The sequence below is a fragment of the Protopterus annectens genome, chromosome 3.part1 (genome assembly GCF_019279795.1).
Source record: "Protopterus annectens isolate FY-2018-M chromosome 3.part1, PAN1.0, whole genome shotgun sequence".
Taxonomy (NCBI): Eukaryota; Metazoa; Chordata; order Ceratodontiformes; family Protopteridae; genus Protopterus; species Protopterus annectens.
Window position 1 is genome coordinate 1,043,704,196 of NC_056732.1, and position 24,603 is coordinate 1,043,728,798.

Consider the following 24,603-nt stretch of genomic DNA (forward strand, 5'->3'; position numbering starts at 1 on the left):
TTTTATATTTTATATTTTAGTGTTTCATCTACAAATTCAGTGCCTGCTGCCCTTAAAGAATAAATTGCCTGTGTTACATTAAAAATAAATGGTAAGCTGGTATACTGTAATAGGGATTGGGTGGCAAGCTGAAAAAACAAGTTCATAGTTACTCGGCATCTCAGACAAAGGAGGACATATTCAGGACCCCACCCCCTTAAAATACAAATCTACATGCTGTGGGTGTAGAACCTACAGCCCTCTACATTAAGATGCAAGTATACTACCTACTGTTTTACTAACACTGCTTTAAAATTCTGTACCACAATAATGATACCATTTGCTAACCAAAGCAGTTGCACATTGTAAACTTACCATGAGCAGCAGTAAACTTCTCTTCCCTTGAAGCTCACAATTCCTTGAAAATGCACTTAAAAATAAATTCCACCTGCTAACTCTAAATAAGGCATTACACACACACACACACACCTCAACCTCTTAGTGCAAGAAATCCGGACAAAGCCTAAAATAAAGAGGGACAGATTATAAATATTGCTCTCATGAACTTAATTTTCTAGAATAACAAAGATTTTTGTTAGTATGCATTTTTCTAAAGGATATAACATCTAAAACTCAAATGTTCATTTTTTTATTTAGCAACTTCATTCCTTTTTAGGAGGAATATGGGGCAAAAATCTGAATACACACAAACTATTTATAAACATAATTTAATCTGTGTTTGAACCTATTTTTGGTTAGTCTGTGTTCGTTATTCAAATTACAATGACAGGTATGTGTTTAATACTGATGATAATAATTAAGCATATTTTGTGGTCTTAAATCACTCATTTCAAAAAGAACCTGTTGATCAATATTTTGTGTAGTAGGCCTCCTTGCCAATCTTGTCCACACAAGAATGACCCCGAGTAGGCAATCATTTGGTAGACATCAGGCATTATGATGAGGAAGAGTGTGGAGAAGGAAGATGTATCCGTATACAGCTCTCTTACTGCCAGTTCTTCAAACATTACACACCAAATATCAACATTTTTAGTGCAGCTACATTTGTACTCCACATGCACTGTAAGATCAGCCTTTTCATATTTTCCAGTCTGAAGGGTCTTTCATTGAGAATGTTTACTCATTTGGGCAATACAGATGTGCTGATCGCACAATTCCATTCCAAAGTTGCTTATAGTTTATGGTTTTGAAAAGTTCTTCTTTTGGTGTGTGTGTGTGGGGGGGGGGGGGGGGGAATCGCCCATTTCAATTTAATTATATGTAAATTGATGAATACTGATTATCTGTATTGTATCTAAGCAAGATAAATACTCTGATTTTGTGGGAATGGTCAAACAAACACAGACTTAGAATGTTGACCTCACTAGTGGATTGTGTTAGATAAAGTAATTCATTTAAATTGCTAGGATGCATGTTCAGTTATGTTTAGGGTTCTGTTAGACAAAGCCACCAAAAATAAAGCTATGCAAGAGAAGCGCTTTAAAGCACACAGCTAAGCTTTCATTACAGGGGAAGGAAAAGATGTTTGAAAACATGAAAGTGAGTCAGCAAATCTAAATATGATACATTTGCTTCAGAAGAGAAAGAAGATGAACAGAATCAAAATACAATATCAATACTGAACATGTGAGCTGTATAGAGCAATTATTTACTTTGTACAGCGCTTGTCTTATTGACTTTACTTGCAGAAAGCTACCCTTCCAGAACAATACCTTGGACAGCTCCTGGGCTCACCATTTTTCCAGAAATGAAGACCGACTCCAGTGATAACATGTAAAACAGTAACACTAAATTTTGCTCTTCCTGTAAGCCTTGGTTATGTATAAGGCAGGTGATGACAAACCAAGGGGTGTAGGCACTGACGAATTCAGAGTTTAGATAAGGGTTACCCGTATCACTGAATAACTGGGTACAAACAGGCTCAAAGGATGTAAATATGGGACACGCTTTAAATACTAGAATTATTTACTCATAAAGTTGACAGAATAAGATGACATATACTAATGTATATGTTTGTGATGCATTAGAAGTCTGGGACTCTAATGGGTGTTACTTCTTACTGTAACCTCACTGTTTTATATAAACCAAAATATTAGAAGACAGAATACATTTAAGGCAAAATTATTAATATCATTGCTAACAAGAGAGAAACGAGAGACATGCCTGTTGGAGAGTGCTAAGGAAAGGGGATAAACTTGGTGAAATGGGATCACTAACTGATAAGAATAAAATGGTTTGAAGAGTGGGAAAAGTAGGTACAATGACAGAGAAGCAAAATAGGAAAGTTGAGTTGCAGATGTTAAGAATGAAGATGCATGCTGTGAGGAAACGCGACAGAGAAGGGTGAGTATGATGAAAAAATGTTGTGACTTAAAACATACCTCTCACTCTAAAAATACACACAGATAACTATTGGGAAGGTGACAACTTACAAGCAAAACTTTTTTAATGACAGCTTTGTCTGTAAAATTAAAATAAAGCTATGAAAATCATGAATCGCATTTCAAAATGTGCTGTTTCTGTTAAGAACTTGACTGTCTCTCTCCGCTCATATGGTTCACTTTACCATACTGCAGTGCAACAATCCCACAAATGAACTGACATTACACTATTGTAATATATTCTGTTATCAGGAATGTTGCAGGCTTCTGTACACAAGACAAGATTCATAGTTAATGTCACACTGTAAGCTATCCTTTTAATGCAGAGGAGCTAAGAGTTACGGATGCTGACTGTTTATAGCAGGGCAGCACTGTGTAATTCTTATTACAGTGTCCTTTTTGTTTTGATACCCTGAAAAGAACTACCCCATGATATTTACTGGAGCCTGCTAGTGGGCCCTTGTTGCTTGGCTAGTAAGCAGAAATGGTGAAGGCAGTTCAGAAAGTTCATCACTGTACTTGTGTCCCATTCCTGCATATTAATGCTCTTCTTTTTCTTCCTACTCTGTGAATGGCATCACAATACTACGGTTTATTTCCCTATTTTGAGTATTATTTGGCTGTACTGTTGTCATCATAGTACTGATTAATGCACATTGGAGCAGGTATGCTGCTGTGTTTTAGCAGCAGGAACAGCTTTATTTACAGGATATGAAATTAGCTTAGTTTATGTGCAGAGTATATGTGTATATAGAAATGTAATATTAGTGTGCTGGCATGGATTCAAGTGGTAGCAGGTCTTACACACATGCATACCCACCCCTGACTACCTACTTCTTACATCCACATGCCCCTACCTATTTCTCACACAGACACACACCTCTTAATCTCTTAAACATTTAAACACACACATGGACAAACACATTTACCTCTCACTTGTACCTTCATCCATAGTCCAGACGTCTTCTGGAATTCAAATTGCGCGGGAGCAGAAGATGAAGATGTAAACCATCAGTCGCACAAAAGCAGAAGTGTCTGTATGACTGGACGTAAAGGGTGTTCTTAAAGTAGAACAACCTTTAAAAAAATAACTGTTTTTTTTTTTTTGTTTTTTTTTTTATTTAAAAGAAAATAAATCTCCCGGTCAGCCAGTTCCAGGGGGGTGCAAATGCACCCCCTTGCACCGGCCTGCGGGCGCCTTTGGGCGCATCCACCACCAAATCTGGGGGAGATGAAGCATAAACCTACAGAAAACAATCCCAATGACTTCCCTCTGCCTACACCAAGCACTTATCTGTTGGCAGTACCCATAGGGGGAAAATTAGCACTTTTTGCTCAAAATTGGCAATTAATAAGCCAGGACAAGTGGGTAGTGAACATTGTATCACAGGAATATGGATTCCATTTCCACACTCTGCCAATGACATATGGTTGGCCAGACCTGCCAAAATCCCAATCGGCAGAGGCACAGAAACAGGTTACATCCCTCATGGATATGGGGGCCATTCATACAGTACCAGAACAGGAAAAAGAACAAGGTTTTTACTCAAGACTGTTCTTGGTACCCAGAAAGGACAAGGTCTGGCTGCCAATACTGGATTTATTGATTTTGAACACATACCTGGACATTACAAAATTCAAAATGCTCACCTTGCAACAGCTTCTGCCCATGCTGGGCAAGAATGCTTGGCTGGTGACTTTAGACTTAGAGGCATACCTGCATGTCTCAGTAAGACAGTCGTGCAGAAGATACCTCAGATTCAAGGCTGGCTTAATGCATTACCAATTCTCTGCACTGCCCTTTGGCTTATCTATTGCACCCAGGGTCTTTACAAAGTGCCTGGCAGCAGTAATTGCATTTTGCAGACAAAGACGTATTCAAATATATCCTTACTTGGACGGTTGTCTCATTCAAGCAGAGAACAAAGACACTCTTCTACGACATCTAGCATTTGTGAAAAGGCTTCTAGCATGCCGAGGGTACACAACAAATGAAAAGAAATCACAACTGGTACCCTCTCAAAAGATAATATTCCTGGGTGCAAGCTTGAATACAACTGCCCAGATGGGTTACCTCACGCCAAACAAACAAAGGCAACTGACTACTTACTTCAAACTGATGGCAACAAAAATCCAGTCTTCTGCAAGACAAATTCTGCAGGCTCTGGGCTTCATGGCATCCTGCATCCTACTAATTCCATATGCAAGACTGCATATGAGGAAACTTCAGTGGTACCTAAAAGGTTTATGGAGTCAACATTCACACAGCCTGGAAACAATGATTCCTCTCATCCCATGCCTGGAACAGGAGTTTCTATGGTGGGCAAAGTCCTGTCATCAAAACACGGGATGGCCCTTCACTCTACCCCCTGCCAGCCAGACCTTAACAACAGATGCATCAGATTATGCCTGGGTGGCACACATGGCAGGAAGATGCATACAGGGCATATGGGCACCAAATCAAATGCATCTACATAACCAGAAAGAGATGCTAGCTGTTCAACATGCCCTAATAGCTTTCAAGGACTTACTTCATCCAGGACAACTACTGGTAAAGATGAACAACACAACAGTCATGTGGTATATAAACAAGCAAGGGGGCACACACTCATACCCCCTTTGCAGATTAGCCATGGCACTGTGGGACACAGCTTTGACCTACCAAATAAATCTTCAAGCTCAATTCCTGCCAGAAAAACAGAACACTCTGGCAGATGATTTAAGCAGAAACCTGATGGATCCTCACGAGTGGAAACTAAATCCACAAGTATTCAGCATGGTAACAGAGAAGTGGGGGAGCCCAGACATAGATCTATTTGCCTCTCCACAAAATTTTCAATTGAAAAGATTCTGCACAAGGACTTATCACAGACAAGCATGGAAAGTGGACACCCTATCCTTTAGTTGGAAAAACCTGTCAGTTTACGCCTTTCCTCCTCTGCCTCTTCTACCCAAGGTCCTCCTAAAAGTCGAACAAGAGAAGCCAAAGATGATATTAATTGCACCGGACTGGCCCCGCCAATACTGGTACCCAATCCTAAGGAACTTGTCTCAATACCCAGCTTGGACCTTGCCTCAAAGACCACAACTACTGTCCCAGCAAACCAATCAGATCCTGCACAATCAACTACAGACTCTGAACCTGACAGCATGGCTAATCATGTAATCATACGAATGACACCTCTCAGTAAGGCTGTGATGGATGTCATTTTGGAAGCCAGAAGGCCTAGTACTAGAAAATCTTATGCTGACCAATGGAAGAGATTCTGTGCTTGGAATCAAGCACAAGGTACTGATACAGCAGAACCACATATTCCTCAGATATTACAGTAATTAACTGAGATGCTTGACAAAGGCCTCTTTCTCATCGATCAAAATCCATGCCTCTGCCGTTTCGGCTCATTACAATACAGAGCCACCTATCTTTTCTCATCCTTTACTAAAGCAGTATCTTAGAGGAGCCAAAATCCTAAGGCCTCCTAGAAGATCACCATTACCTGCATGGGACTTCAATTATGTGTTGGAAAAGATCACCCTGCCTCCATTTGAACCAGCCGCTACCGCTGATATAAAGTTCTTATCATGGAAGACAGCTCTGCTACTAGAAATTACTTCAGCAAGAAGAGTTTCAGAGCTACAGGCCCTCATGGCTGTAGAGCCTTTTATCATATTTTACACAGACAGGGTGTCTCTGAGAACAAATTCTACTTTTATGTCTAAGGTGGTCTCCAGTGTGGCTCTTAACCAAACTATTCATCTGCCAACTTTTTATCCAAATCCGCAGAACAAAGGGGAGAGAATTCTGCATTCCTTGGACGTACACAGACAGCTAAGATTCTACTTGAGCAGGATAAAAGCTCTAAGAAAAACTGAGCAATTACTAGTGTCATATGCTGCAGGATCAGAGGGAAAGGCTATCTCAAAGCAGACCATTTCAAAGTGGATAAGCCACTGCATCCGTTTCTGCTACTTACACCATGGTAAACCTGTGCCCAAGGGCATTAGGTCTCATTCCACCAGAGCTGCAGCTACTTCGGCAGCCTTTCTCAGAGGAGTACCAACCAAAGACATTCTAGAGGCTGTTACTTGGAGTTCTGTCCACACCTTTACAAAGCATTACCATTTGCCTCTCTACTCTTAAGTCCAGGGCAGGCTTTGCCACTGCAGTGCTGCAGGGCCTTATAGCCTCACCTAATGCTGTGTAGCTCCAGCCTCCCAACCATAGCTTTGGGATTCTACCCAAATGTAATGACCGCAACAGTGAAACACGAAGAACATAGTACAATTGTGTATACTTACCATAAATGTAGATGTTCGAGTGTATTCACTGTTGCAGTCCAGGTTACCCTCCCGCCATCTCCCTGTCTTTCTACAGTTTATCTTTTCTTCTCTATTTTCTACAACTTATGTGGTGTATTTGCTTGTAGATGAAGGTAAAGTTTATATTGATGCATGTATATAGCTATTTATATATAATATTGCTACCTTTTTGGGAGCACCTGACATCGGGGGCAAGAAAAACTAAAGAAAATGGCGTCAGCTGTATGTTTTATACCCCTGACGACGTGACGTCATGGAAGAGGAGACAGCAACCAACGCAAGACCGAAGACTTTGGAATTCAGGCCGACTGAGGGCAACCTGCCAGCAGATTAACCAAATGTAATGACTGCAACAGTGAATACACTCGAACATCTACATTTATGGTAAGTGTACACAACTATACTGTCTTTCCTCCTCCTCCTCCTCCCAAGTTTCTTCCTGAGCTTTGGCACACTCCCTAATGTTATAAATACTTTAACAGTGAAATGGAAGGACATGGTACAGTTATGTAAAATCTTACCATAACTGTAGAGGTCCATCTCTTCACTGTTGCAGTATTCACTCCACTTCTTCCTCCCCCTTTTCCATTTGCTTTCTGGATGTACTTTTTCTTGGACTGGTATTCCTACTGGAGCTCTCGCCTTTATGCCCTATGTGTGGCATACCTTAAAGCAAGCTAAAGGCTTTAGTATACAGGCCAGATGTCAGGCCGCTCTTGACAGGGGATCCCTGATATGAATACTGCAACAGTGAAGAGAAGGACATCTGCCATTATGGTAAGATTTTACACCACTGTCCTATGTTGTTGATACTGACAAAGAATCTGATGCACTGTCACATGCATCTGAAAAACAGAATTTATATGGTACTAAAGGAACTCCGCTATTCATACTACAGTCACGTGGTTGACCCTGTTACTATAGAACTTCAGTCTAACAGTGCAATGATTTATCCCTTCCACAATTGGGGAAAAAGTTTCCACCAATGTCAGTGGATTGCCAGTGTGGTTTGTTTTCAAATTTCCCATGCCTTGTAGGGACTGCTACCTCTGCATTTTTCCTAAATGTATGTAGAATTCCTTAGGGAAACTTGCTCCTATATGCAGTTGATATTTTGTCACATAGGTCGAGGTTGGCTCCATGTTTTCAGGAAAAATAGATTCACTTTGTTTCTTTTAATGTAGTGAAATAAGGTCAGCCTGTTACAAGACCATCTTTGACTAAATGGCTAGTCCATTGTATTGTCTTTTTGTTGTTTTAAATGTAGCAGAACACTTCATTGTATTATTAGGGCTTATTTGACTGTGGCAGAAGCTGCGTCTGAAACCTACATTAGTAATGATTCTATTTACAATATTTCAGAAGCAGCAACATGGACTGCTGTCTGTACTTTCAACAAGATTACAAACATGAAAATGAGTGTAGGTGTTTTAATTGTGTTTTTTCTTTTTTGTTTTGCAGGTAAGCTTCATCTACTTCTGTAAGAGCACAAAAAATGTAGTTCTGGCTTTGGCATCGGTGTGTGTGGTAACACTGATTCTGGTTTGCTGTGGAGCATTTTTCCCATACAATCCTGACCTTGCAAGTCCAAAACCAAAGCGAATTTTCCTGCAGGTATGGAAAGCACTAATGTACAAGTTACATCTCCCTAGAGGGGAACTTCTTTTACATTTGAACCTGCTGTCATATAGAATCTGAAAATGCCAACTTATAGCAGTTTCATTTATTAGCAGTCATTACACAGTTGTCATTAAGCACATGTTTAAACAGCACCTGACATGGCTCTAGCACCCAACATTTTGTAAAGAGCAGCAATAATAGCATATAGCCATCAGGTATTTACTGTATATAAAGGAAACTGTTTAACATATGAAACTTGTAACTTTTTGATTTGAGTAGCTGCTATTAGCTGACCTTTTTATTACTGTCCCCTTGATACAGAGCTTTTTTTCTACCCACAGAGCCTGCTACTTTGATTCAGGAACAGACCCAGCTTTTGGATGACGAGCCATTTTCTTAAGAGAGGGTTCAAAGTTGGTGCTGCTCTGGGATCTCTGGTGACCTCCTGCACTGGAGTTTGTCAGACAAATGGGCAGGCACTTGATAGTGTGTAGACTGCTACTTGTCCATGGCTGGGTGAGGGGGTTGACATGTTCCCAAGGTTCTGATGTTCTCTCATCTGTCATCCAGTATAACTTCAGGTTGTAGAATACAGATAGCTTAAGAAGATAAGCTAAGATTATGTTGTGGTACAGTTGCTTGATGGCAGAAGAAAACTGTAGAGTCTGCTGTTTAAGTGCATTTAGCATTCTGTCTCCTCTCCCCTCCAACCTTGTGTTTCCTCTCAACCTTTCTGTACTTTTCTTGTGTCTTCTTGAATGCCTGTATGGAGTCCTTCTCTTTCACCCATTTCAGTTTTGCATTCCATAGGTCTGTAATCCTTTCCATGAAAAATACTTTTGCAGATCAAAGTAGTTGGTAACTAAATCTGCTCCTGTGCCTTTGTTTTTTACTCTGTTCTTCCTGTTAAAGATGACCCCCCTTCTGATCACCTTGACACGTATGTCCTGTCTGTTCTCTCCTGTTTTTTTTTTTGTTTTTTTTAATGAAGAGTTCCACTCCCATAGTCTGTGGTTCTATCCTTTTCACCCAGTACTGCATGCACCTATCTGGTGGCTTTCATCTGGATGTCTTCTAGCAACTTGATGTCTCATTTGTTTTGTGACTTACAGAACTGAGCACAGTATTCAAGGTCGGATCTTCCCAGTGCTAAATAGAGCAGTTGCATTACCTCTGTTTATGGACTTTGTCTACCTCATGATAACCCCCCAGTAATCTGTTTGCCACTGCCAGTGCTTTGTTACTATGTTGCTGGAGGTCCAGCCCAGGTGAGACCCCCTAAGTCTTTTAAATTGTCTTTCCCTGTCAGTTCCTCTCATCCCAAATAACACTTCACAGTAGGGTTGTTGTGATCAGAGTCTGTAACTTTACATTTACATGCAGTGAATATCAGCGTTCACCTTTCTGGCCTTCCTGTAACAGCCTAGAAGGAAATGCAGGACAAGAAGAGCAGGTAAAAAACCACTGGTTTTGAATAAGTAAAGAACAATGGCACATACTAAGGAACTTGGCTGTATCTACATTAATAAGCTAATTAACATAACCGACTGACTTAGGTGCTTTTTTTCCTGACTACGCTGTAGGTGAATTGGGTTCATGTAGCTAGCCATGTGTTCTAGATGCAGCTGGGAGTGGGAACAAGTAGCCAGAGGTCAGCTTTTCTCATCTTGTAGTATGAAGAGAAGTAGTTGATGTCCTTCTGTATCACTGTTGCAGTATTGTTAACATTAGGGATCTCCCGCCAGGGCATCACAATGTTTGGTCAGTATACCAAAACCTAATGATCTTGTATGTGCCGTACATCACACATATGCTCCCTGCGCAGAACATATAGTGTAAAAAGTGACGTACGGACACAGTTACCCAGAGCTTCTTTGCCGCTAGTCTGAACACCATTATTGCTTGTTGGTCTGAACGCCTTGTTGCTATGCTGAATACCTAGCCGTTAGATAAGTGTCCTGTTGGGATTTTTTTTTTTTTAATTTCTTTGGGTCTTGTATTTTATTTTGCTTACTTAGACTTTGTCATCCAAGAAGGGAAAATGTCAGTGTGGGAGGCAGATTTCCTGATAAGGATCGTCACGAACAGTGTCTCTTTTTTTTGGGTACTTCCACGACCATACCGCTTGTAATATCTGTAATGCATTTGTGCCTAAGACACTCAGAAGCTATTTGTCTTCCCAGTCCATTTATCTTGAAAACCAACAACTTAAAGTTATCTCAGGATAACATAGCACAGAATCCCTTAACCTGCGATACTCTCGCTAGGTAAGAAGGGCAAGAAGTCTCTGCCGATTCTTTAGCTGTCCAGCCTCCATTGGATATCCCTCTAGAAGTGGGTAATAGCTCTGTAAGCCATTCAGTGTTTGCATCGGATTCCTGTGGCCCTGTCTGAGGCTGGCATGGACCAGTCTTTCTGCACGTCCTCTGAGGCTTTACAGTTGTCTACTCCAGATGTCGAGGGGGAACCAGGATTGATTATCTCGGAAGGCCGTAGAGGAATTCTGCAGATACTGGTCATGGAGGAGGTTCTGAGTTCTCTTATACAATCCTGTCAAGGGTTGGAACCTCTGGTATTTATTAGGATGGATGTCCTTTCCAAGGAAAAGACAAAAAACAAAGCATATTTGGTCTATCCTGAGGATCCTCATAGGGAATGATAAGAGTTTACTCTGGGCGTAATTTCTTCCTTTATGACCCTGAAGCCTCCTCAAGGGGTTTTGGTGCCTGCTTCTCTGGATCTCTACCTTTTCTAAATGGCTTGGGGAACTGGATTTCTCAAATGAGGATTTTGTGTCTAATGAGAGGTCTTTGTCCTGTTCTTCACAGATGCCTTTGGCTTATGGTTCTGATGAGGAGGAGTCTCTTAGCCTTAAGTCTCCTTTTTGAGAAATTGTCCTGTGGGGATGCAATTGCTATAAGTGGGATTCTTCTCAAATGTCTGATATTCAGAGAAGGTATTATGAGTTGCTTCAGGTGAATACACCTAAACTATATGCAGTGCCTCCTGTGTTGGCTGCCTTGTTGCTGCTTCCAAGTCTCCTGATTCTCATTCTCCTGCCCCTAAGAAGTCTGATGCAAGGTTCCTGAGGATTGTCAATTTTAATTTCAATATCCTTCTGCTGATCCTGCTGTGATGTCAGTCTCTTCTGGCAAACGTTCCAAGCTCTTGCCGCTTCCAAACTTTTGCCTTCTGATAAGGATAATAGGGCAATGGAGAGGATTGGTAAGAAATTTTGCACTGCTGCTACTTTGGCCTTTAGGACTGTTAATTACCAAACCCACATGACCAGCTATGCTCTGGTCTTGATTGCTCAGACTTGTCGGGTTATTTCTGACCCCTCTGATTCTGAAAGCAAATCCTTTGCCTTATCTATTTAAGGTTCTGCTCCTCATGTGGCTCACCACCATTACCTTCCTCTTCCAGAGTTGTAACTTTTGGGTCCGTCGTGCAGCATTATTCTTGGCTTCATCTCCAGTCTTTGCTTGGATGATGATGAAAATCTTTTTGAGATTACTGATGCTGACCTTTTTGTCTCTTCAGGAGAAAGGCAAATCCTGTAGGACCTTAAACATATTTTTCTGTCTCCCTAAGTTCCAAAGGAATTATCCTTCTAGATCTGCTTTTGTTTGCAGGCAACCCCACCAGGCCTCCAAAGGCAGGAGGGGAGGTAGGCAGGCCTCCTCTGCTAAGTCTTCTCAGATTTCTGTGGCCCAGAAGCTGCTTTTATCTAATAAGCCTGTTTCACTTTGACAGTTTCTACTCCCATCTCTTAGACCAGGTTCCTTTGTCCCTTCGTCTTTCAAATTTGCTGCTCATCACTTCAGATTCTTGGGTTTTTTCGGTCATCCATCAGGGTACTTCAAGGTATGAAAGTCTCTCCCTCCTTTTTCAGGAATTCCTCAGCCTTCTGTAGTGCAGCTTCCTCATTTCTTGGAGGTTCTAGGGTCCCTGGTGAACCAAGAAACCATTCAATCTGAACCCCCCTTCCCAAGTGGGAAAGGGTTTTTATTTCAGGATGTTCCTGGTTCCTCAAAAGGACGGCACTTGGAGACCTATTCTCCTTGCTCAACACATTTCTCAAGGTCCCTTCTTTTTGGATGCTTACTCTTCAAACCCTGTTTCATCTTTTTACTGCACCAGGCTTTTATGGTGTCTTTGGATCTGAAGGATGCTTACCTTCATATCCCTATTAACCCTCTTTTCAGGAAGTGTTTACATTTCGCTGTTTCTTCCTTTCATTTTCAGTTCTCTGCTTTGCCGTTTTGGCCTCTCTACTGCCCCAGGGGTATTCACAAAATGCCAAGCTCCTGTAATTACTTTCTGCTGGCTCCAAGGCATTCAGATTTTCATTGTCTAGATGAGTTGTTGCTTTAGGTGCCCTGTCTGTCACCTGTTACAGGATCTGGAATTTACCATCTCTTTTCTTGAAAGTCTGGGGTTCACTATCAACTTCCAGTAGTCTGTTCTGGCTCTCTCTCAGGATTGTGTGCATCTGGAATGCAGGATTCAGACAGTGCCAATGCTGACCTCTCTTTCACATCCAAATAGTTTGTCATTAACAGCCTTCTTTAAGTCTCTTCTTCCTCTGAATGCCATCCAAGCCAGAGAGTTTCTTCTGGCCTTGGGATTCATGGCCTCTCGTATTCCAGTGCACCCTCTTGTCAAACTGTATATGCAGAAGCTTCAGTGGTATCTCAAGCCACTTTGGCTGCAGCATTGCTGCCATCTGGATTTCAGTGTACCTCTCCTTCCCTGTCTCAAGAAGGAATTTGAGTGGTGGATTTAACAGTTTGCTCTCAACCCAGGCATACCCTTTCAGCCTCCAGTCCCTTCTCAAGAATTATTCACTGATGCCATAGATATGGGGTTGGGGAGCTTCATTTGGTCACCTAAAAGTTCAGGTTCTTTGCCCCCCTCCATCAGAAGTCAGACCATATCAACATCAAGAATATGAGAGCTCTGATTCTGGCCCTTCAAGCTTTTCATCACCCCATGTTCTGTCCAGGCCCCTTAAAGGTGTACACAGACAACACTACAGTGAATGTGGTATGTTAACAAGCAGGGAGGCACAAAATCTTACCTCCTCTGCAGGATGGATCTTCAGGCTTGGGAGGTGACTCTCAGTTGTCATTTAATGCTTGGGCAATATACATTTCCTACAGAGGAGTCTAGTAGCAGACTGTATAAGCAGGTTGAAAACACAGGCTTTTGAATGGATGCTTCACAGCAAAGTGTTTCTGGACATTGTCCATTGGTAGGGTGATGTTCTTTGTATTTCACTGTTGCAGTCATCACACTTGGGTTATCCTGCCAGGGGTAGCCCTCAGTCGGCCTGAATACCAGAGGCTTAGGATTTCTGCGTTGGTTGCTGGTGCTCCAGGACTGACGTCAGGTCACCAGTGGTATAAAATCAGGTAGCCAACGCCATTACATCAGTCTTTCTTGCCGAGGAGCCCGAAGCAGAAGCAGTTTGCACGAGTGCTGGCCGGCCACTACCTGAGTTTTTGTTTCTGAATTGAAGTTGAAGTCTTCTAAAGCTAAGCACCCTGTTGGGGATCCTTTTTTCTTGCTCTAACCGATGTCAGAAAAAGTTAATAATTGTCTTGCCTGTGGAAAGCAAATACCACACTGAGACTTCCATTCTTACTGCGTCACCTGTTTAGGCCCAGACCACAATGTCCCTCATTCTCGCTTTTGTGCTTTGTTCAACTCCAGAACTATATGTCGTCTGGCCCTTATTGTAGGTAAATATTTTCGTTCTCAGTCCTCATATTCAGATATGGCTTCAGTAAGCCATCTGACTACTGGTCTTCCAAAAAAACGTAAGGACAGAGACAGACCGCACAGGTCCAAAACTGCTGATGACACTTCCGTTAAGCTAGTTGTCACTTCTCCAGTCCTCAGTGAGGTGCTTTCACAGACCCTGATGCCCGCTTCTGTGCATTTGCAGGCCGCTACCAAGACCCATTTGGAGTCTGGTATGCTGCGAGACTCTTCTTCGACTAAGGATTCTGTGGGGGTGTCTACTTTGGATTGGTCCAGAGCCGCTGAGCAGACAGCAGCTTCTGAGGAAGTTCTTCGCACTACCGATGACTTCTTTTGCGTCTTCAATTCTTTCTAAGACTATCGAGTTTCTAAGCCCCAGGGTATGAACTACGCCTAAAAATCCGAAGACCCAAGCTCAGGCACCTGCTTCCATGCCTCAATCTCAAATGCTTAAAATGGCAGAAGACCTTATGCGTATTAGGGGAACCCAGGCTACCCCTTCTAAAAGAAAGAGACTTGTCCCCTGTAGTTTTATCTGAACAGGAGTCTGATGACTCTGAGGTTTCTGAATATGAAGACATGCAACCCCTCTCTGCTTATGAGAATTCTGATACAGAGGAGAATCCATTCCTTCTGCCTCTCCTTCTGAGGATTTCTCATTTGGTGAAACCCTACATTCTTTAAGGGAGCATTTCCAAAAGGAATGTCAAGACTATCCTCAGTCAAAAGAGAGACTCAGGGAATTCTTAGATTTACCACAGCACAGACCTTTAGCCATTCCTCCTTTCTTGGATGTTGTGGATGATATTTTTATGTAATCCAGTTTGACTCCTGACACCCTCCCTCCTGCTCCCAGGAAACCTGACAGGTACTACAGAGCCACTGACTCTCGCAAATTCCTTTTCAAAAATATTACTGACCCAGAGGTCATCTCCCAAGGACCTAAAGGAATTAAAGCAACCTCAACTAAGAATCCCACCCCCTCAGACAGAGATTCCAGATGGGGTAAAAAAGTGTACACCTCTGCAACTCTTACTATTAGAGCACTAAATTGTCAGTTCCACATGCTCAGATATCAGCAGCATACCATGAAACTCCTCAAACAAAAAATATCTTCCTTTCCTGTTTGTGCAGAAAATAAAGAATTACAAGAGCTTATGCATTCTGCAAGCTAAGTTACTAAGCACACCTTGCAGTGTGGCTTTGATGCCCTAGAAGCATCTTGCAGGGCAGCAGTCACTGGTTCTGTCCTTAGAAAGCATGCTTGGCTTAAGGAACAGACCTTGCCGGACCATGTCAAATCAAAATTATTGGACACACCATTGAACAAAGACAATTTGTTTGGCACCAAGGCAGAAGAGGTCTTAAAAAAGATGGAAAAAAAGCTAAATCTATGCAGACAGTTAAAGACTTTTTACAGGTCCAGCCTCTGAGGTTCAGTAGACATTGCCCCTGCAAGCACTGATCCTTTCTGGCCCCCTCCAGGCCAGCTCAGCCAAGACCCAGGAGTCCAGGGGAAGCAGACCCCCCCCCCCCCCAGACAGCAGTCCCAGGGAATGCAGAGATCTAAGCAATGGTGTTCTTCCTCTTCAAAAACAGGGAGTGCTAAGCCACCCCCTTATGGTAAGAACTTTTCACCTTCCACCCCTTACCTCTGCCCATCTACTTTGTACCCCTAGGAGGAAAACTCTCCTTCCATGCAAACAACTGGGCCTCTATTACCAGCAACCAATGGGTCCTCAACATAGTGTTCCAGGGATACAGATTTTATTTCCACACTCTGCCAACCCCAAAAGGGTTTCCAGATCTTCCTCCAAACCAGTGGGCAGAGGCCAGAAAGCAAGTCCATTCCATGCTCTCCACAAGGGCAATACAGCATGTTCCTGTAGACCTGATAGGCCATGGTTTTTATTCTAGACTCTTCCTAGTACCCAGAAAAGTGGGCACCTGGCACCCAATCCTTGATCTGTCCATTCTAAACATGTTTCTGGTGATTCCAAAATTTAAAAATGCTCACCCACCAGCAGCTTCTTCTTATGCTTTCCAAGGATGCTTGGTTAGCCACCCTAGACCTAAAAGAGGCCTACCTACACATCCAAATTGGGGAATCTTGCAGGAAATATTTACTTTTCAGGGCAGGATCTATGCACTTTCAGTTCTCTGTGCTTCTCTTTGGCTTATCCACTGCTCCAAGAGTTTTCACAAAATGCCTGGCTCCAGCCATTGCTTTTTGCAAACAAATAAATATTCAAATTTACCCCTACTTAAACGATTGCCTGATTCAGGCAGACAGTCAGGAAAAGCTGTTACAGCACCTGACCTTTGTAAAGGACCTACTGACCTCCCTGGGGTATACTATCAATGAAAAGAAATCAAAACTAGTCCCCACACAAAACATTGTATTCCTGGGAGCAAGCCTGGACACAGCATTCCAGATGGCATTCCTTACTCCAGAAAAACAAGCCTTCCTGACAGGCTACTTCTCTCAAGTAGTCGTCACCAGAACTCAAGTTATCTGCAAGAAAAATCCTGCAAGCTCTAGGGTTCATGGCCTCCTGCATTCTGCTCATTCCATATGCCAGAATGCATATGAGGAAACTACAATGGCACCTAAAAGCATTTGGTGTCAACACTCTTAAGACCTGGAAACTACCATACCTATGATACCCTGTCTAAGGAAAGATTTTATTTGGTGGGCAGCAGCATGCAATCACAACAAGGGACTTCCCTTCTCACAACCCCAGACTGCCCAGATCCTCACCACAGACGCATCAGACTATGCCTGGGGTGCACACCTGGACGGCAGGTGCATTCAGGGCCATTGGAGCCCAAATCAAATACATCTGCACATCAACCAAAAAGAGATGCTAGCTGTTCAGCACACGACAGCTTTCAGACCCCCTACTCTCCCCGGGGCCTCTAGTGATCAAAACAGACAACACCACAATGATGTGGTATATCCACAAACAGGGAGGGACTCACTCTTATCCTCTCTGCAGGCTCGCCATGACCCTTTGGCCTCAGCCATACATATTCACCTGCTAGCACAATTCCTGCCAGGCTCCCTAAACTCTCTGGCAGACAACTTAAGCAGAAGCCTGCTAGACCCACACAAGTGGCAGCTAGACCACAGAACCTTCAACCTTGTAACCCAGAAATGGGGCACCCCAAAGGTGGACCTCTTTGCCTCCCATTCCAATCATCAGCTCAGCAAATTCTGCACCAGGGAACCTCACAGCAAGGCCTGGAAAGTGGATGCTCTATCCTTCCAATGGGTAAACCTCTCGATCTATGCATTTCCCCCTCTGCCACTCATTTCAAGGGTACTGCTCATAATAAGGGAGAAAAAATCAAGGGCAATCTTGATTGCCCCAGACTTGACCACACCAGCACTGGTGTGCACTGCTGCGCAGTCTGTCACCCCTGCCACCATGGCACCCACCTTAGATCCCAACACTCCTGACCCAGAAGAATGGAGAGTTCACACATCCACAATTGCAGACCCTGAGCCTGGCAGCCTGGCTTATCCCCTGACCTCTCCTCCAGCTGCCAGCCAAGCAAACAATTCCAGGATGTTATACGTGAGGCCAGATGCCCCAGCATTAGAAAATCCTATGCTGACAAGTGGAAAAGGTTTTGCACCTGTATCCAGGCTAAGGGAGCTGAAACAGCCAGCCCTCCATGCCACTCATCCTGGATTACCTAGCAGACCTACTACACAGGGGTATATCCTTCTCTTCTATTAAAATTCATGCCTCTGCCATCTGTGCTCATTACAGCACAGAGCCACCTCTCTTCTCACATCCTCTCATCAAACAGTTCCTAAGAGGGACTAAAAACTTAAAGCCACCCAGAAGAGCTCCTACCCCAGCTTGGGACCTTAACTTTGTGTTGGAAAAGCTCACCCTACCCCCTTTTGAGCCTGCAGCTTCAGCAGAGTTAAAATTCCTCTCTTGGAAAACAGCCTTACGTCTGGCCATCACTTCAGCTAGAAGAGTTTCAGAGCTACAAGCACTCATGGCTATAGAGCCCTTCATCATTTTCTATGCTGACGGGGTTTCCCTCAGGACTAACCCATCCTTCATGCCTAAAGTGGTGTCCACTGTGACACTCAACCAGTCCATTCATTTGCCCACCTTTTTCCCTAACCCTCAGAACTAGGGGGAAATGATTCTGCGCTCTCTAGATGTGCACAGACAGCTCAGATTCTGTCTGAATAGGACTAAATCTTTTAGAAAAAACTGACCAATTGCTAGTCAGCTTCACAGCAGGGGCAGAGGGCAAGGCCATAATCAAACAAACAATCTCCAAATGGATAGCACACTGCATCTGTTTCTGCTACAAACAACACGGGAAACCACCCCCAAAGGGAGTCAGGACACATTCCACCAGGGCAACCTCCACCTCTGCAGCTTTTCTCAGAGGGGTCCCCACCAGGGACATCCTGGAGGCTGTGACATGGACTTCTGTTCATACATTCACCAAGCATTACCACCTGCCTATCTTCTCCATATCCAGGGCAGGCTTTGCCACCACAGTCTTGCAGGGCATCCTAGCCAGCTCCCAATCATCTTGACTGCCTTCCTCCTTTTCTTCAGCTTAGGGAATCAACCCAAGTGTGATGACTGCAATAGTGAAACATGAAGAACATAGTCAAGTTGAGTACACTTACCATAAATGTTGATGTTCAAGTGTATTCACTGTTGCAGTCCTGGTTTCCCACCCTCAACCCCCCTTGTCTCTCTCTCTCTCCTTACAGGGAATTTTTGGTATTTACTTTCTACTGGTGGTGTTCTTCCACCATAACCTAGCTTCCTTTTTGGGGGCTCCTGACAGTTGGGGCAAAAAAACTGATGTAATGGTGTTGGCTGTCTGATTTTATGCCATTGATGATCTGATGTCAGTCCTGGAGCGACAGCAACTGATGCAGAAATTCTAAGCCTCTGGTATTCGGTCCAACTGAGGGCTACCCCTGGCAGGATAATCCAAGTGTGATGACTGCAACAGTGAATACACTCAAACATCTAAATTTATTGTAAGTGTACACAACTGTATTTTCCTCATGTAGTTCTTTGTCTCCCCTCTGAGCAGGCACCTCCCTCTATTCTGTTCCAGAGTGCCATGCCTTTTGGTGTGGAAAGACACCCTTTATTTTCCTTGGGGGGAGATCTTTATTTATGCTTTCACTTCTGTTCCTCTACTTCCAAGTGTCCTGCAGGCGATTCAGCTGGACTCACCAAAAATCTTGGTAATAACTCCCTTTTGGCCAAGACAGCACTGCTTCCCCCTCTTGATGCATCTCGCCAGGGGTAAGCACCACAAGTTACCTTACAGCTTAGACCTTCTCATTCAGGAGAAGGGTTTGTCGTCTATCCTAACTTGTCCACTTTTAACTGACACTGTGCGATAGGGTTTTGATCCCTTTCATGCACCTCTTTTCTAAGGACGTGCTCAGGGTTTTACAGGAGCAAGGCAACCCTCAACCAAAAAATCTTTTATGTCCAAATGGAAAAGATTTTCTGTCTGGTGTCATGCTCATAACCAGGACCCTTTTTTAGTGGGGGCCCCTTTGGTCCTCTTTTATTTATGTAAATTGCTGCAGTCCGGCTGGCATATTCTTCTGTGAAGGCCCACTTGTTAGCCATTTCCGATTGTCTGCCTGTGAATCTCTCTTTAGCTTCTTGTTTTGAGGTCAAACAATTTTTTAATGGTGTCCTGCACATTAGGCCTCCAAGGAAACTATTTCTTCTCCTTGGTACCTCAACTTTGTTTTGGAAAAAATCATTCTGGCTCCCTTTGAGCCTGCAGATTCTGCTTCTTTGCAACATTGTACCTGGAAGACTGTTTTGTTGCTGGCTCTTACTACCTCTCTGAGAATTTCTGAGCTCCAGGCTCATATGGCCATTCCTTCTTTTTGTTTTTTTCACAGGGACAGGGTGTCCCTTGGTACTAATCCTTTTATACCCGAGGTAGTGAATGAGTTGTCCTTGAACTTGTCAAGTCCACTCCCTTCCTTTTTCCTTTCACCTCAGTCTGCTAGTGGGTGGGGCTTTGCACAGACCACTCTAGTACTGTTTGGATAAAACTAATGCCATTTGTAAGTCTGATCAGCTTTTTGTTTCCTTTCATCCCAGGACATTGGGCTTTGCTATTTCTAAGTAAACCATCTCCTCCTGGATATCTAAGGTCATTTCTTTTTGTTGTACTTTTCATGGCAAATCTTAGTCTACTTAGTTAGAGCTGTTGCCTTTTCTGGTGCTTTCTTCAAGGGATTGGACACCAGTTCCATCCTTGAAGCTGCTGCCTGGTCTTCAGTGCATACCTTTACTTAGCATTGTAAGTTGGATTTGGTTTCTCTGGCCAGTGCAGGTTTTGCTAGAATCATTTTATGTGGGTTTGTTGAAGGCTCTTCTCAGCCTTCCACCTCCCTCCCTCTCTGTTCCTTGAGCTTTTTACTCTCCCTAACATTAAGAATACTGCAGTAGTGATATAGAAGGATGAAGTACAGTTGTGTAGAATCTTACCATAGCAGAAGATGTCCTCCTCTTCAATGTTGCAGTGTTTTCTCCCTCCTTCCACTCTCTTGTTCTGGTTTTTGTTTTGGATTCCCTTCTGGCTTACTTCCCATTTCTTCTACATTAATTCTTTCTGGATGTGCATGGACTCCTCTGTCCTATGGAGACTGCTCTCTTTTGGGGCAATTCAGTTCCGGTTAACTGCATCCATACATCATTTTTATTCCCTATGTGATGTGTGGGGACCATGTGTGTGACATATGGCACATACAGAATTATTAGGTTTTGGTATACTGGCTGAATGTCCGACTGCCTGGACAGGAGATCCCTAACATTAGGAATAATGCAACAGTGAAGAGAAGGACATCTAATGTTATGGTAAGATTTTACACAACTGTACTTTCCTGCTTTAGGCCTACAGAACATTGTAGGCAATAAGTCTAATGCTAGTTATTCTCTAGCAGAACTCTGCCAAAGCAAAAGCAGCTGAGCAGGCAGTTGCATGACTGCTGCAAGGGGACATAGATAATGTATTCTTCCTTTCTATTGTTAGGTTTTGAATGAAGAGGATCCATTCTGCAACCTATTTATTTCATTTCCTTATTTTAATACGTCCATTTATCATCTGTTGAACTTGACCAGGATAATCCTACTTGGCCTGGGGTCTACCTTCAGGGAGAGCCATGGTGATATTCATATTGATTATGGGAAATCTGGTCAGGGCACTGGGGACATTCCCCTACTATTTCTCTAGATGGAGCCAGAGGGAGAACACAAAACATATCAGAAGTGTAAGTGGGGAACAAGCAGGTTATGGTTTCTGCAGATATCTTGGAAATAAAAATAGAGAATAAGGGAGTAAAATTAACAGTGGTAGCCAAAGGAAGCATGAGTAATGACACTTCAGTGCAACTGATCGATGAGACTGAGTTGGATGATACAATTTCCAGGGAAGAATTGGAAAAGCTATATACAGCTGTCAGGGAGATGCTGGTAATGTGGATTTAAATTTTTCTAAAGATGCTGTGTAGCCATTTCGGCCAAATAATGAGACAGAAAAGAAATGTAATGAAGTAAAAAGGATGGTGATGCAGAGCAGCAAGGACATGACCTTTGTGACGCAGAGAGAACTCAGAATGTGTGTAGGTCATGTTCAACTGTAGCTGCAGATAGACAGAATGAGTCAGTGGAAATACCTGTGCTAAACATCAGAGAAAGTGACCTGTTGTCCAGATAAGAACTAAAAATGGGCAGCCAATAAAAACATGTATGTGATTTGGGACACACACTCCTTTGGGTTACACTGTGAAAGATGCTAGAGCTTTTAATACATTTGGGCACAGTCATTTTGTGAAGCAACTTTTGAGCATTTTTCATTAGCAGAGAAACATAAAATGATTGTGACATAAAAATTGCTTTCACCGCTGTGTATGATATAAAAAAGTAAAAGGTGAGCATGAAGTGCAAAATGGATCTTGTAAGGTGATGGGAAATTGCTGCATTTACCAAATGATCTCGTGGTGTGTTTTCCGTCTGGACCCCAATGTATGGGTAATCAGATCAGAGTCTGATCTAAGACTGGCTGTATCCAAAAGACTCAAAAAGCCAAACAGTTGCAGAAGAAATCTTAGTTCATAAAACCAAGACTGGATGCAGTATGAAACAAACCAAGCAACGCTGATACCGAACAAGTGTTTAATAAAACAAAGCTTTCAGGTCAAACAAACCCTTCATCAGTGTGATGGAGTTTGTTTGACCTGAAAGCTTTGTTTTATTAAAGACTTGTTCAGCATCAGCATTGCTTGGTTTGTTTCATACTGTATCCAAAAGACATCAGCTCCCCAAGCTCCACCTCCTCTACATGTAATGCTTAAGTCTGACTCTCCCCAGATCTCGTTTGGTGCCTTCCAGGATAGCAGCTTGATCTCAAGTTCTTTTAGGTTTGTATCCTTTGACTGGGTATTTAGCTTGTCTTTGTACCTGTTTCTCCTGTATCCTTTATCCTTATTAGTTGTGCTTTTTGTGGTATTTGTAGTGTTTAGTATAGGTAGGTAGGTTAGGTTTTTGTGATCCAGTGTTAGCGAACTTTTCCTACCATGCAGTGTTTCTCTCTGTGGTGAGATTTTTGTCCTCCAATTAGTGTGTTGGTAGTGTTGTTTTGTCTTGGTTGTTATTTTTTTGTAGACATGATGAAAGGCTGTAATGACCAGTGTGTCTACTGCCTCGGTCCCCCATACCGAGACACTCAATATGCCATTTGTGATGGCGTCAACTCCTGAACCATCAATGACAGAGGAACCAAAGGATCTTGCCAGCTAGAGAGGCATCTTGTTGTTTGCCTGCCAGCAAACATGAGAATTCTGACTGGGGTTAGAAGGAGGGAACTAAAAAGGGCATCTCTGAAGAGAGTTTTGTCCCCCCACCCCTATTTGGGAATCTAGGACATTAGACCAGTTGGGGAAGCACTGATACTCATGAGCCACATCTGCATTATTACCTTGATCACTTGATGACATTTCAATGAGACATCATGTCAGAGGTGGCAGGAGTGGTTAAGACACAACAGAATCCAGAGCCTCCCAAGACTATGGAGATTTAGTTGCCCGTGTTGTAGTCTCTTGCTTGCTTGTCCATGCGTTTGCTTTCTATTGCAGCTGATGCCACATCCTGGGTTGCAGGTGCTAGTATTGCCATGCTTCACCAAGCCTGCATGAGACACTAACTTTACAGACTGTTTCAAGGCAGCTTTTTTTAATTCCCCATATGATGGCTCCTCACTCTACAGGCCTACAGTTAGACATCTTGACCAGGAGCAAACAAGATGGAATGATGCAGTATGTTTTTGGAGTGCATTTTGTTGCCACCCAACAGACCTTCTCCAGGAATTAGGAGGAGGGAAAACACATCTTTAGAAAAGCATGGTGGCCTTTTCAAGATGCTCTTGTTGAAGGTTCCCCCTGCGGCAGGAGTGGTAACCAGAATCAGCATCGCATTTCGGTGGAGCTTTCTCTGAGAGGGTGACTCAAATGTCTGCCGCTGGAGGCAGTTGGGGGTCATTTGGCTCTGCATCCAGAAGCTTGGGAGATTATCACCTCAAATGACTGGGTGCTATGAGTTCCATCCAGAGGCTACATGATTGCATTTTTATTTGCTCCAAATGAGCATGCAAAATACCTTCCAGACATGCCACCCCATCAGAGAAGGTACACAGTTGTCAAAATCAAAAAGCTGTTAAAAAGACAAGTCACCCAGGAGGGCCCACCAGACCAGTGCAGATCTGGGATCTATTCCAGATTCTTTTTTGGTTATAAAGAAAAACAAAGACCTCAGGCCATTCTGGGATTTGAGCAAGTTAAATCACTTTGTGAAACAGACCATGTTCCGGTGGTCACTGTGCAGTCCCTTTTATTGTGAGACACAAGAATGTCCCGCTTACCAGGCTGAGCAAGGAGAGAGCCACAGTCAACTGCCTGTCAAAGGGCAGAACCCACCAGATCACGCATGCACTCCAGTTTTGCACCACAAGTACTAGCATGGCTCCGTCATAGTCCATGTGGGCATGAATGACCTGAGCATTACCTCCCTGGACCAAATGAAGAGGGACATAACATTTTCAAACTGTATGTCCATACCAGTGTGAGCCTAGCCTTGAGCAGTATTCTGCCTTCTCCAAGATGATGCCACAGTCCCAACAGAAAATAGACTTTAGTAATTGGCTTAGTTTTTGATGTTACTCCAAAGGGTTTGCAATTTTGACTGCCTAGGAGGATGTGGCAGACAGACCACTCTGCTTTGCCAGGGTTGGTCTGCACCTGTCTCCCCTAATTTTTGAATATTGGCTAAAGCCTTCTGTGCCTCTTAGTGCCTTTTTCAGATGGTGCCAACCTGATAAACTTATTGACTTGGCTATATTGCCTCAAAATAAACTAAAGGTGTTACTGCTCAATGCCAGGGCCACTCCCTGCAAGCTCTGCTCATCTTGGAGAATATAGACATCT

General features: G+C 43.1%; 1 protein-coding gene across 1 annotated transcript in view; it reads left to right on the top strand.

Moving 5' to 3' along the window:
• Nucleotides 1-24,603, top strand: part of ERMP1 (endoplasmic reticulum metallopeptidase 1) — a 1,021,143-nt gene that overhangs the window by 576,813 nt on the left and 419,727 nt on the right. Inside the window, exon 11 of the mRNA XM_044067197.1 lies at nucleotides 8,163-8,315. Coding sequence (XP_043923132.1) covers nucleotides 8,163-8,315 — 153 coding nt within the window. The remainder of the gene's footprint in view (nucleotides 1-8,162; nucleotides 8,316-24,603) is intronic.